This window comes from Lemur catta, chromosome 7, assembly GCF_020740605.2.
Source record: "Lemur catta isolate mLemCat1 chromosome 7, mLemCat1.pri, whole genome shotgun sequence".
Classification (NCBI taxonomy): domain Eukaryota; kingdom Metazoa; phylum Chordata; class Mammalia; order Primates; family Lemuridae; genus Lemur; species Lemur catta.
The window spans coordinates 75,751,220-75,766,555 of record NC_059134.1 but is presented as its reverse complement, the minus strand read 5'-3'; the positions used below and the strand labels follow the sequence as shown (position 1 = coordinate 75,766,555).

Genomic DNA, 15,336 nt, shown 5'->3' with positions numbered 1-15,336 from the left:
ATGGTACTAGCTATTATACAAAAACATGCTAGGACTACAAAGGGTATTTTCTGTAAGGTCAGTAGATACATTCAAGGATATATGAGTAGTCAGCAAATATCATATGATGATTGTCTCATGAATCACATCAGTGTTGCTACCACCTAAACAAATCCCAACTACCATAAACATTTATTCACCTTAAATAGTTAATTTATCACACAATAACTGGCATTTTATATTCTAATATATAAATTGTAGCTAGCCTAAAAGTTTGCTATTACTGCTTTAATTCTATACCTAGGAATTTAAAGTGGTATTTACTGTTGTTACCAATTAAGTGGGTATTACTTGTAAACTACACTATAATACCTACATACGTGGCATAAATGTAAATATCGGTTTAGGAGCCAATAAAATAATTTTCTTCATCAAATCCTTTTTATCCATCAAAAAGTTGGATATGAATTGAGTATTCTTTAAGAAACATTTTTCAATTCACATTTTATATGTAGGATCAGAAATATATGAATTTAGAGTACTATTAACACTCCTTTTGAAAAACATAATAGGAAAAAAAGTTACATTTTAGACAAGTAAACAAGAAACAGTAAATCTTTCCACAAGTGTGGTCTCATATCATAATAGCAAAACCTAATTAACAGCTTTAATTTAATATATAAATTTCTACCTCACCTAAGAATTAAGATACTTTATATGGAGACAGGATCAATTTTGAAACTACTTTCAAGCCATCTCTAACTTTCAAACATTATGATAAAAAGCATGACTTGAAAAAAAGCTGCATAATAAAAATCTGTGAATATTTTTGAGGTGACAAAATGGCCAGTAATATTATAATTTTAAAATTTACTTTAGGCAGAGCGCAATGGCTCACGCCTGTAATCCTAACACTCTGGGAGGCCGAGGCGGGTGGATTGTTTGAGCTCAGGAGTTCGACACCAGCCTGAGCAAGAGCGAGACCCCGTCTCTACTAAAAATAGAAAAGAAATTATATGGACAGCTAAAAACATATATATATATATATATATATATATATATATATATATATAAAAAAAATTAGCCGGGCATGGTGGTACATGCCTGGAGTCTCAGCTACTTGGGAGGCTGAGGCAGGAGGATTGCTCCAGCCCAGGGGTTTGAGGTTGCTGTGAGCTAGGCTGATGCCACGGCACTCTAGCCCAGGCAACAGAGTGAGACTCTGTCTCAAAAAAAAAAAAAAAAAAATTTACTTTAATGGCTCAATTTCCAAAGTATGTAAATACTAAATATATCTATGTATGAGAAAAATATCTTCTAACATAACCTTGCATTTATTCCTTCCCACCTTATTATCACCACTCTAGTACATACAGGATTTTTCTACCTCCAAATGCTTTACTGCTTTAAATAATCTCAGGTTATTAGTCTATTTTTCAAGTTGCCAGGAGGGTATTCACTTGAAGTCTATTTTCTATCTACTTTGAATGAACTCAAGTCAATTCAAAGGTTATACTTTTCTGTATCTTGAGAGTCTTTTAGGATTCCTTTTCTGAGAAAATTTCACAAGTTATCAGTTGCACTTGTGTTACAACTACTAACATCAAAAAAAATCTTAATCTTCAAAAGAAAAGTCATTCATTTAGGTAAATCTTCTTCTTGTTTATACATGTTGATGACCTCAACTGCCCCGAACTGGGTCTCAAGAGATGGATTTCTTGGAAACTTAGACTTTTGGAGCTGGAAAGGACATTAGAGATCATCTACTCCAATCCCTTCATTTTATGGTTGAGGACACTGAGCCCAGAAAAGATAGCTGAGTGACTCTGGGCAAGTTTCCTACCAAGTGGCAGAGCCAGAACTAGGAGCCAGGTCTCCTGACTCCTAGTTAGGAGCCAGGTCTCCTGACTTTTAATCCAAGGATCTTTCCATTACACACACTGACTCTCTATTCTTTGAGGCTGTTCAGATTGATCAAGCTGCTTTGTAAATGATCACACTCACTAAATAAAATGCCTTTGATGACAAGTCTTGGGACTTTGGAACATACCTGTAAAATCAGGCTACTCTAATCAAACTCTTCCCATGGCTGGAACATTTCAATAGTTTTTCATTGACCATACTGTAAATTATAAGCTCTTTAATATGGTCTTCAAAACAGTGTAAGATCTACCCCAACAAGTCTCATGAAATTCTCTCCCTCTTTCTATGCTAACACTAGCCTTTTTTCAGTTCTTCCAATGTACCAAACTCCTTCCTATCTTAGCACATGCCCTTCCCTCCCCCAGAGTTTCTTATCCCATACTTTGTTAGGCTAGCTACCATTCTTTAGTTCTTAGTTTCAATATGAGTTCTTTTAAAGAGGATGTCCCCAAGCCCTCTGATCCCTTGCCCTACCCATAACTCCTTGATATGCATTCTAATTGCAATCTATCTTTTAATGTTTATAAGAAGTCCAACTAATGGAGTACATATGCAATTACTTATTTAATGTGCTTCTTTGCTAATCTACTCATAGCTTTGTAAGAATAAGGACTATGACTATTCTTGATCATCAGTGCCTAGCAGATTGTGTCTGGAACACAATAATCATAATAGCTATTATTTACTGCTGATTACTACATGTCAGACCTTGTTCTAAAAATGATGATCTCATTTAAATCTCCAACAATCCTATAAGCTTGGTTTTTTACTGTACTTATTTTACAGATTATAAAACTGAGGCAATAAGTACAATAAGACATTTTCCCAATATCACATAAGTGATATAAAAGACATTACAATTGGAGCATTCTTATTCCAGCATCCATTTTTAACCAATACGTTACGCTGCTGCACACTCAAATACTTGCTGGATAAGTGAATGAACTTATGCACAAAATCAAAATAACAGTTTCACTGAAATACATAAATGGAATAATAACCTATACAGTATTTACTATATGCCAGACACTATTTTAAGTACTATACATATTTTAATCATTTACTCCCAAAGCAACCCTACTAGGTAGATACTACTATTATTATCAATGTATAGATGAATAAAATGAGGCCAGAGACATTAAGTAACTTGCCAGAGGTCACATTGCTAACAAGTGGAAGAGCTGGGGTTCAGACACAGGCTGTTTCCAGAGCCTGTGTTCTTTACTTCTATTCTATACTGCATAGTTGTGATTGCCCATATCTAAAAACAGACAGTTCGAAGTTACTAAGTTACTAATATAACAATTGTTAGTGAACTCCAAGAAGACAAAAGAGAAGAAACCCATCTGATTAGGCTAAAAAATAACTCTCTTTATCTAATAGAGACAAAAGATCTTCCTTTGCATGGATGAATTACCAAAAGGTGGTAGACCCTTCCTTCTGGTGGTTACAGTTCCATAATGGTGTGAAGGGTCTTGCTGGGGAGTATCTTATTTCTGACCTCAGTACCCCTTGGCTGAGCACCCTTGTGAAGGGCACAACTTGCACACTCATATTTGGTAGCCTTGGTTAGACTACAACCAGCTGCCAAAATTGTGTACACAGTGAAGAAAAAAGAAACATAGGATAAAGACACCCTAGAATAAAGACTAAAAGATAAATAAATACAAAAGCCATGCAAAACTTCAGAGCCATGGAGAGCAAGAAAAGGGCTGCTAAAATGTGTTAAAACCTTGCCAAACCTTGCTAAAATTTCTGATGAGCAAGGAGTGTCTCACTAAGCTTTTCAGTTTTATCAGCTAGAAAGTGAGGATAACAAGCCTTCCTTGACAGATTCTTTAAATAATCAAATTGCATTGGTGAAATCCCTTCTGCAAATGATAAAGCACGATACAAATTCTATGTTTGCTCAATATTCAAATCTCACATCTTATAAACTCTATTTGGGTCCTTTCCTCAGGTCTTAAATCAACTTTATTCTCCATAAAAAAAAAAACTATTAGTGGAAACAGTGTGGCTATACATATCCTGTAAATGTATGATTTTATTTTGCACATGGTTGAAATTTTATCCTGTGCATATGTCAGCACAATAGAAATAAAAAAGGAGGCAGTTTGAGGATGAGGTAGCATTTTTCTCAACAACACTACTGTTAGACTAGAGCTTAAAAACAAAAGCAAATTGAAGAGAAAAATTTTAGTTCAAGGTTGGATGACTCTAGTCAGTTCACTTGGACAAAAGATAGACGTTTTTTGTTCCTGAGTATAGGTATTCAGCAGTTTTAGAAGGTGTGCTATAAAAGTAGGGCAAAGAAATCCAGTTTTAGAAGCCAGATTTTACAGGGACTGTGGCCTGTGTACAATGTCAAAAGGATAGGTCAAATTGGACAGTTGCATGAAAGGAAAGCCAAAAATAAGTCAGACCAGCATATAGATGAAATAAACAATTTGACCACATATTTCCACATTTCAACACATGATATTGGAATTACTAAGCACAGTTAATGTGAGAGACTTTGGGAAATTCATTTAAATTTTCCACATGCTTCAGGTTTCCCAGATGTAATATCCAAATAATGAAAAGTCTTTCTTTCCAAGGTGCTATCACATGCTTAGGTGAAGGACACTACAGGAGGAAAAATAAAACAAAAACTGTTATCTTTTCTTACAAAACAAGATCTTATAACCTTACCTAAGAGATTGGTTAACCACAAGGCCAGATCTTCTTTCATTGGGAGCAAATTAGCTTCATGTCTGCTGGCCAGCCATTGGCTATACTGATGCATATCAGAGAGGCCAGGTCCACTGCGTACCTTTGGGCTCAGAGCAGTGCACATTATTTATCCACTTGTAATACCTATTTTGGAAACAAAAGAACAATTGCTTTTTATACAGACTTCTCTTGTTAAAATTTTGCCATTATGGCACAGTAATGAACCAGAGCCGTGGGTTTTTTGATGACAGGTCAGTTTATTAATGATTAAACCCCATGAAACACTATTTGCTTTATCTGTACCGGCCCTCTCACTTTTGGCCAACCACTTGGTAGGAAACAGCAGCAATCAAAGGTCAAACAGAAAATCAAACAATAAGTTCTGAGCTTGTGTGACATTGGAAAGAGCCAGCTTCTAAAGCAAGAAATTTCACTTATTCTAACACAATAAAAAGTTATAGAGTTTGTTAACTCCCAGGTTGTTAACTTCCATTGTTTGGGTTAATTTTTGAAATCATAGATTTCCACAGGATTTTAGGACTGACCACTAGCAATGACAGTATTACACAACTTATTATAAACACGTGTCATTACTCTTAAGACTATTGCCTAAAAGATTAAGCATATGGTTCTTTGGAGAGGGCCAAGAACCCCTGGACTCACAATTTAGAAAATTGGGTGGGGGACAGGGGAGGAGGTGCATTCAAAGAGTCACTACCTACATTTCTCTCTTACAGTCAAACAAAACAAAACCCAGAGAGGATGAGTGACTTCACCAAAATCATATAGTTAGATGACGGCAGAACTAGGCTTGAACTTGGGTCTTCACACTCCAATATTACTACTCTCTCCATAATGGCACGTTTTTACAAAATAGAATAATCAAGACTCTATATTGATAACCCAAGAGTTGTACCACAATTCTAACAAATACTGCCAGAGGTGTTTATTTGTCCTCTACTGCCCCCTCTTTCTTGCTTTGTTATCTTTCCATTTTAATCTGTTTTACATACTTGGTTTTATTTGCAATCATCTTTAGAGTAGAAGTGTTTAAATATTGTATATCTATATGTAATATTTCAATATTTATGGTATTTCATTATTTTAATATTTATGGCATTTTAAAATTACCAATATAAGTTATATATTCTCTTTTGGGTTTTATTCTTTGAAACTTTGTATGGTATTCCTTTCCAGTTAATCTCAAAGTCTAGTTCACTTAGCATAAGTTATTTTCTTTGAAAAAAAAAAAAAACCTGATGTTTAGAAAAGTGCAAAACGTGACCATCTCCCAAATATTTTGCTGTATTATTAGAAAAGACCACTGGGAGTGTGAGTAAACACCCAAAAGGCATCATAAATATACAATTTAAGAGCACAATTTCATTTCTAATGCAATTACTCTCTCGAGTAATTTTTTGAAAAAAAATTACCATATATTTTGTTTGAAAACATTTTCCATGTATCTCTCTAGTCAACCAGTGCAAAGGTAAACTGCTTTCAACACACCTTGTCATAGGTTACTAAACTGTCAGTATAGGAATTGGAACATCATCACTGTTTACTCTTTCACAGTTAATAATAACATTATTTATCTAAGTCTTAAAGTTTTCTCCAAACCATGTGATTAAACACCAAAAACCTAAAACACTGTTTTGCCCCAGTTCTTCTAAAAAGATATCAAGTCCTAGGAAACAAAACATCTCCCTGTAGCTAGTTAGGACTCCTACAGGTCAGCTCGGCTCAGAAACAAACATTTAAATAATAAAGTCATAATGTTTAACAACATGATTCATACATTTAAATAACTAATTGAAATCTTGAAAGGGTTACCTCTAAAATTCCTTTCTTCTCAAGACACAATCTCTCCCACTACTTTCCTGAAAGTGAGATGTGGTAGTTCAGTAACTTTACCTACACCCTATTATGTGCTCTGCAACTTCCATTTAAGCATCAGAGTCCTATTTGCTCTATAAAAAGCAAGAAGACACCTCAGATTCTTAAGCTCATTGTCCAGCAAAGAATTCATCAAGGGATAGTTTACAGTAAGCCTAATGGCATGTAACAATTTCAATGAGCCAGAGGGACACAATCCTTCCCCTCAATACTTCCACTAAACAGTGAAGTTTTTCTTTTCCTTGACAGTGGCACATTTATTTCTCATGTAGTCTGTCCTGTGTATTGCCAGAAATGTAATTTGAACCATCTTCTAATATTTACAGATGATCATTAAGTAAAAACAATAAGAATAATTAACCAAATTTATTTTGCTACTTTGTACATAATCAAAATTTTAGTGATGAGAAAAAGCAAGAAGAGAGTTATATTTTCTCAGGAGGCAAAAGTGACAGAAAGAAGGCTTAGTGAGTAATCAACAAGCTGTAGAAACTGAACATATGACACACTTGTAGAAACCTAAAGTCACTGTTATAGATTGGGATTCTTCTGTTGAAGTCCCTTCTGAATAGAATTAGGATTGTCAATCCAATTTCTCCTAATCCTTTTTTCATATTTCAAATCACCACCAAACTGAGCATGACTCCATGGTTTAGCTGAAAGTCACTACCTGGAGGTCTTGGATTTAGATTTGGCTGAGACATGAACATGAACATGGAAATGGCTCCAGCTAGCAGGATCAAAATTTGGAGCATGGAGAATTTACCTCATGGTAAAGTAGTTTCCAATTGAAATGAAGAAATTGTGGTGAATAAGGGTCGAATAAATTTATATTATCCAGAAGAAAAGACTACTACAGAATTGTACCCTTCTTAGAATTTTTGCCAAATGTTTAATTGATCTGGATGAGTTGAATTGCATTATAAACAACAAACTATATCAAAAAATATCACTTTTAGTTTTTTAAATTCATTCAAAAATTTTCAAAATCACAAGAGATGTCAGGGATAGCTTTTAAAGATGGGACATGAAATGATTAATGATCCACTAGACTTGAAGAAAAAAATCAGGTTAGGGAGAAAGAAAAACATGTTATTGTAATATTTCTAAACACTGAAAGGTGTTTCCAATAAAAGTTAAATAATATAAATATTTAAAAACCTTGATAATTTTGGTAAATATTAAAGTCAATCACTTTGGAAAGAGGCACAAAGACTGCAATGCATCCATGGCTCCTTCAAGCTTTCTGGGTGGATAACTAAAAGTGGATAACTCAACCCTCAGTGCTTGGAATTCAGAAAAATAACATTTAAAGGGAAAAACATGCAGAAACTTAATACAAAATCCTTCAAAGACTGTGTGTGTATTTTTTTTTCTTTCTTTCCACAGTAGAAGTGATTCTGGAATAACAATTATGAATACGATGAGACTTGAACTAGCCCAGGGGAAGAAGAAAAACATTAATGACTCCATAAGTAAAATATCACATGTTTAAAGACTGTCTAGTTTGTTGTTTCAGAATTCCAGCTGAAGACATCATAGTTTTGACTCTCAAGAAAAAGTATTCTTCCATGCCACCTAGAGGTGTGCTTTAATTATGACCAAGATGACCTCTGGCTTATCTCTAGACTTTGCTGACATGTTAGAGAAAAAGAATGGCAATATTACATAGAAAATAAATTAGAAAGAAAAATAAGAATAAAATGGTAAACATATATCACTACTATCTGCTATGAGATTCCACTAAAAAGCCTCACTAATGGATAGAATGTTGGAATTGGAATTAGAAGTCCAGGTTCATATGATGTCTCCACTACCTAGACATTAAGGAGCTAGTCGATTCTAGTCATATGACTTTTCTCTTTGTACTTGAGTTCTTCACTATGTACAATGGAGGCTAACACCTTAAAGATAATTGTGAGGATTAAATATTTATGCCAGTGCTTGGCATATATTTTATATTAGTGACATCTAAATCATCATCAGCAATATGCCAAACTAAACTTCCATGGACTTATCTTAAAAAGAAAAGCAATCCTATGACAAAATAGGAAGATTATATAGAACTCTATATCCTTAAGAAAAGACAAAGGACAAGGGGGAGTAGTGCAAACAGATAAAAGTAGTAATGATATAATACCATAAATAATGGAAAATTCAAAATTTTCTTAATATTGAGAGGGATGCTGCCTCCAAGATTCTGATTAACCAGTTAAAGATCATAAGCTATTAACATATGGAAATGCTGTACCTCTCAGAATAAACATGAAAGGCTATCACTACCACCTCCCTCATCTACAGACACACACACACACACACACACACACACACACACACAGAGTCAACTGTGGCCATGCAAAACAATGAGTCCTAATCAACCCACAGTCAAGAGGCCCATTCCTAAAGGTAATCTTTGCTTTCATCTGCAGCATTGACCTCACCTCTATTCAGTTGTGTTAAGGATGTCAAACAATACAAAGTTTGCAAGTTAATAATACTTTCTTTTAAAATTAAAAACAAACAATGCCCCAAACCAAGCACCATTTCAAAATCTGGAAAGAGAAAATGCCATCTTTCAAGCTGAACTCAAAGACTAAACCAACAAGGATGGTTCTAGAAGGCTCTTTCTTTCTTCATTGTGAGTTCTTTACCCCTTTGTTATCCATTTTGGCTAACCAATAATATCTCTACAAAAAGGTATTTTCAACCAATTTCATGAATGCAAAATCTTAATCTAAGGGTCTATTCAGAAAATAAAGTCCATAATTTAATCAGAAAGGCGATTTCAGGTCTTGTAATGGGACCTCCACCTCTGGCTCAGTGGAGCAACTTACATAAAGCAAAATAATGCTAGTTTATCTAATTACATAATAAAATCTTTAAACTCAAAAAACTTAGAAGATCTAAGTTTCTTAGAAGATCTATCTTGTCAAATTCATCATCATTAATAAGGGGCTGGTAGCCTGAGAAGATATTTTGCCCAAAGTAACAAAACTATTTAGTCAGAGTAATTAAAAGTGTCCTACACTTCTCTCTTAGTCCACAGCTTGGGGTAATGCTAACTCTCTTCTAGGCATCTCTTTCTTATCCCACAGTCCCATGATAATTTGTTTTTAATGGAATCATGGTATGAATACAACAAAAAAATCCCTCTCAAATCATGACCAGAAAAACTAAGACTAAGTGGGAACTGATTCTTTTTTATGTTCATGTTAGGGATTCTTTTTCAAGTTTTCTTTCTTTTCTTTATCCTACTAAACCATCCCTCCAAACAATTTAGCACAGGTTTTAAAACCCTACCAGATAAGCTTGGGACATAGTTTGACTGGAAAACCATCTGATAGTTATGAATCAATTAGACTAAGGTACTTACATCAAAATTTCATATAAGTTGATTAGGTAATCCTTAATTCATGACATGATTTTGTTTATATATATATATATATATATATAATACAAAGATTTCTATTTTACTCATCTATAATATAGTTAAGAGATGGCATAGTTCTACATTCTGTTGAAATATATATGTGATTGTATATATGATGTTCTCATGGGAAGAAATTAGTAAAATCTCAAGTGAATTGACTCTGAAAACATTTATACAGAAAATTATGCAACCCATAGTCAAGAGGCCCATCCCTAAAAGTAACCTTTGCTCTCATCTGCAGCATTGACCTCACCTCTATTCAGTTGTGTTAAGGGTGTCAAACAACGCAGACACAAAGTTTGTTAGTCAAGACAAGCATCTCACTCATTTTGACAAAAGATATTTTCTATTTTCACTCCAGTTCATTTCTCTAGTCACAAAAACAATGAGTGAAAAACCGTGATAGTTGTTCAGAAGAAATTAAAAGAAACAGTTGGATCCCTTTTGGGCCTCAATATCAATACACAAAGATACCAAAACAACATTACAACATCCCCTGCAGTTTTAAACAAGTCTCCCCATAAACAAATTGTTAGAGCCTCCTCATTTGCTTTCAACCAAGGTAACTTTAGTTTCACAAAGTTTCCCAGAGTCTACAAAACAATGCAGACTTCCAGTCTTGAAGCAAAATTTTTAAATACACAATATAATTAGGGTTAATATACCACCCAACATTTCACCATACCTGCAAGTTTAAGGTATAAACTAAACTAAGGTTTCTTAATAAGATACAAGAAAACTTAGGGGCAATAACATGACCTTTAGCACAAGGTGAAATAATTTTTGCCATGTGCATTTATTTCCCAGTAAAGTTCAGTCCACATCACCAAAAGATGGTGTTCAGCAATAAAGTAAAGAAATAAGCCCAAACTTTGGTAGCATACAGGCTGAAATTCAAACTATCTTACTGTGCAAGAGACCACTCAGGCAGCCCTGTGCAAAAGCTCCAATGTGCATTGCAAAGGCACACTGTCCCTCATCCACCTGTCCCTTACCTTCTCTTAGGCAGTCAAAACCCAGATGCCCATGTTGGAGAGGACCACCAAAGCCACCACCTTCTGGGCAGTTAGAGGGAAGCATTCCTCGCGAAGGAGCTCATTGATCAATTTCAAAAACAGGCTGGGCAAATCAGATCCCAGAGGTAGTTAATCAGTGCCCACACTGCTAAGAGGTTGGGGGAAAGAAGCAATGAGTAAGCACAAGGGCTTGTTCTCTGCTTTGACTCTGTGAATCTCAGGGGACAGGTGAAAAGGAAAGGTGGATTTCCTCTGCCTGACTGGTACATCCAACCTGTCTGAGCCTTTATTTTAACACTAGGATGCCCCATGGGTGTTCCTCTGCACATGCAGATCTTACTCCCTCAGCATAAGATCTCCCATACACAATTGATCTATCTTTTTTGAGGAGGGGGGGATACATTTAAGAGTGAAGTTTTGCAAACTCTTAACTGTAAGAAGGTAAAGATGAAACAGGTGAGAGAATGAAGAAGGTGGAGAGGGTAAAGACTGATTTCAAAAAGGTTAAGGGGGAAAGAATTGAATAACCCTCCCCCAACTATAACTATATTGGAATTTAGAAAACAATCTGTTAGCTCTTGGGCTATTTTTTTGCTCCCCTTCCATTTAAGACAATAGAAACTTCATATGTCTGAGCTAACTTAAGGCAATTTTCCATACTGAGCTGATAGAATTTGATTTCGCCAGGATAACTCATACCTCCAAAGCAAAATCGGCTCCTTTGCTCCCCAAACAAGTTCAGATTCTAGTTTCATCTCTGGACTGGACAAAAAGAACAATACTATGCAAAATCTTCCCAAAGAGTCTTGATACACAGGCTAGCTAGCGTTTGTTTATTCACATAAAACTCAACTCTGTCAAACTCATCAACCCAAAACAGTGAGTATCACCCCAAATCACACGTGCGCTGCTTTTTCCTAGCGTTCTGGTCTCATTGTCTCAAGGAAAACATTCAGGATCGGTCCATTAAGACCATCGCCTTTCTGCCTCTCCCCGCCCCCATAACAGACAATGCTGAGCATGCATCACAGACACCCTTGTGCACGAACGCATATGTGTGCATTTATAATCCATGTGCTAATTAGAAGTCCTCACTCTGTCCCTGGTTGGCTGAGCCGCCCCGGCGGGCTTACGTGCTGCGGTCATTTGGGCTGTTCCACAATAGGGACGAGGAACACATGGTTGTTTCCAGGGAATCAGAAAGTCACCCACTGCAGTGACTACCCACTCTTAGCGCCAGAGTCTCTCCAACTGTCCGCAGCTCTTCGACCTTCTCCACCTCGTCCCTGAGGTTATTTTTAATGACCTTCCCCCTCCCCCGCCACCCCCCCACCTCCGTGCAACAACGGAGAGGCAGGGGCTCCGGCAGTCCCCAGCTGCAGAGCGCGCACGCTGCGGTGGCGTTTGCGCGGAGCGGGGCCAGCCCGCCTTGCTCACCCCCGCGTCCAGAGCTGGGCTACTGGCTGTTCTCAGAGGCGCCTGGGCTCGGAGCTGGGCTCCTGCAGCTTCTCCGGGCCAAGCCCCTCCAGGCGCAGGTCCTGCAGCCGCGGCTCCCCGCACCCCACCGGCCTGGCGGCAGCGGTAGCAGCTACAGCCGCACTGCCCCTCTTCATACTTCTCTGATGGCTCCTCTTGGTGCTGTTTGGGAAAACGATTTTTTCTCCCTGCCAGAAACAGATTTCCTACATTTCATCAGTCCACATAGACCGAGCGGAAGTAAAAGGCTTACTTTTTCTGGTGGACAGCAAACGCAATTGACACTGATTTACCCTTCAAACCGGGAGAGATTGTATTACAAAACCCTTGGCAGCAGTTCCGAGGTTGGGGCCAAGTTCCAGCCCCCTCCTCGTTCCCCCAAACACTAACCTAAGAGAGAAAGGATGGGGGTGGGGAGGGGATCATATTTAACTTCAGGGTTTTAACAGAGTCAATGGCTTTAGCACAATATTAAAATTGGGTGTTGGAAAATGTCTGCGTTTCTGGCCAGTGATTTTGCAGACAGGCATGAGCTTTCCAGTAACTTCGGCCACTCTTCCTTCCAAATTGAACATTTTGATGTCTTACAATTCTCTTTAAATGTCAGATTTTAGAAGAGGTTACACTCCAGGCTGTTTCTGCTTTGCAAAAGGAAATACAATTCCACCCTTCCTTCTCTCAGCCTCAGTGATGTTGAATGTCAGAGACAATTTTCTCCAACTGTTGTTTATTAGTACATGTATTCTGACATGAAAAGTCTTCCATGAAGTAGACAGATGTTCACGTGTCTGCTTCACCTCCAATATACAGTGGCCTCTTGCTGTGTCCTAATTGCCTCAAGTTACCATTTCCAATGGAGGGTAAATGAAAAGTATTTTACTTTTTGCTTTGTTTTGTTCTCATGTTCATCAGTTTCATGGATATTTGCCAATGTTTATGATGGCAGTGGCACAGATATTCTGATCCTTTCTTGGGTACCATTTTTAAAATGATGAGTTACCTAGCCCCCCTTCCATAAAAACTACCTGTAGATCCACAATAGCATAGGGATGCAGATATTTTTAAATGTAATTGGAAAAAATGCATTTTCATTTATTATTGCTTTCATCTGGAAGTCGTTATTTTCTCTAAAACATCCAGAAATGGCATCAGTTATTCGTTTGTAGTGGCATTACAAATAATGCAGAAGAAGAGAAAACAAATTGAAAAGTTCGGTGGCATTGAACTACACCAGCTTTTTATTTTAGTTCAATTTGGTGTTGCAGCTGGTAGCTACATATTCCTCCTTAGCTTCCCAAAAGAAAGGAAAAAGAGCCATTCCTCATTTTAAAAAGAAACAGCATTATTGAATATACATAAATAACAATGAAGCATACAGAAGTGGTTACTGATGAATTTGAGTAAATTAATCTGAATAATAAAATTTCTCAAAACTTTACTAGGTCCGAGTATTCCTACAGCCTCAGCAAAGTATTTTGAGTGTCTGAACCTATACAATTTAAGTAAAATGTCAAAGGTCCTTGAAAATTTTTTATGATCAAAACATCAGCCAATAAATGTTAATTTAAACATTCTCAGGATATATAATGAGTTCAGAAAATTTAGAACCTTGGACTTTGAAAATTTTATATCCTATTGCTCCCCAGTTGTAAATATTCTTGTCACATTGTTCAATATTGGTGTTATGAAAAGCAAAATGTAAGGCAATGTTTTTGTTGATTCAGGAAAATCCTAAATCCAGGTTGGGAAAATAAGGAGGCTTACAAAAGCATTTGAAAAGCATAATCATTACGCAGAATTACTCCCTCTCAGTGCTTATTTCTTCCAGCTATTTTTAGTCTTAAATTCTGCATTATATCAGATCCTCTTTCCTTTAAGAAAAAGCCAAAAGAAAAAATAGTAAGATAAATATAGAATATGCTTTTTCTCCCTTTAACATCTAAGAGTTGTGCTGAATATTTTTTTGGTGACAAAAGAGAAGTAAGTAATACAAAAGATTTCTGAAGAGGCATAAATAATGTTTTTATTTTAATTTTCATAGCATTTGTAATAATTCCCACTGGATTTATATCTTGTGTTTTTCAAATTCAATATTTCTATATATGTATTCCAATCTCTCAGTGATACATTTGTTAAAGCTAATCTTTTGTCCAAGAATTTTCTTACCTTGGTTTTGTCTCAACCCAAAGTGTTCACATTAGGAAACCATAGTCCAACTGACTCAACAGTAGCTTATCTGACGTGAAGGTAAAGGAAGCAAATGCTTCACTTAATAAGATGAGAAATGTCTAAGACATTTGAAACTTGAAAATTGACACCATAAAAAAGAAAAGTCAAACCAGATTTAAAGAAAACAATTTAGTTTTTTCTTTTTATCACAGTTACAGGACTTTAATATTGAAAGTTTCTGGGTTACTGTGTGTATTTTAAACCTTCAACATGGTCTTGAACATGAATTGTCCCATTTATCAAATAATACATTTTTAAAGTTTAAAAATGAGCAATAAAATATTTTTCCTCATCTATAGGTTACCCACCCTTTCTCTCTCCTTCTCCCAAACGCAAATTTTATATACGGTACTCACTTATTCAGAAAAGTGAAGCAAGCCTTCAATAGTTGATTGATATTAGATGATACTTTGAAAAAAATTTAAACAACATGGAAATAGACACTGGGTTAAAAGGAAGTAAAATAAACTTCCAAAGGTGACCAAGAAATTCTTATGTTCTTAAACAGTTCAAAGGGGCAGTTAAAGATGGCAAGCAACAGCCTTGGAGGCAAATAAGAATAACGACATAGAAAGCAATAGGAAAACATGCAATGAGCCTGAAAAAATATATGAAGCAATCTAATAACTTAGAAAATTTTTTTGACATTTTATTGAAATACTTCATCAGTGAGGT

General features: G+C 36.1%; 1 protein-coding gene across 4 annotated transcripts in view; it reads right to left on the bottom strand.

The window, feature by feature from the left end:
- GAS2 (growth arrest specific 2) overlaps window positions 1-12,682 on the bottom strand; it is a 122,879-nt gene extending 110,197 nt beyond the window's left edge. For 2 of the 4 annotated variants that reach the window (XM_045557691.1, XM_045557690.1), the window contains exons 1-2: window positions 10,936-10,992; window positions 4,594-4,758 (exon numbers count right to left, since the gene is read on the bottom strand). In XM_045557691.1, the coding sequence (XP_045413647.1) occupies window positions 4,594-4,738 (145 nt within the window). In that variant the 5' untranslated portion in view covers window positions 4,739-4,758; window positions 10,936-10,992. Of the gene's footprint in view, window positions 1-4,593; window positions 4,759-10,935; window positions 11,176-12,393 lie in introns of those variants that run through there. The other 2 variants (XM_045557689.1, XM_045557688.1) reach the window with 2 other exon arrangements.
- Window positions 12,683-15,336: the final 2,654 nt, after the last annotated feature.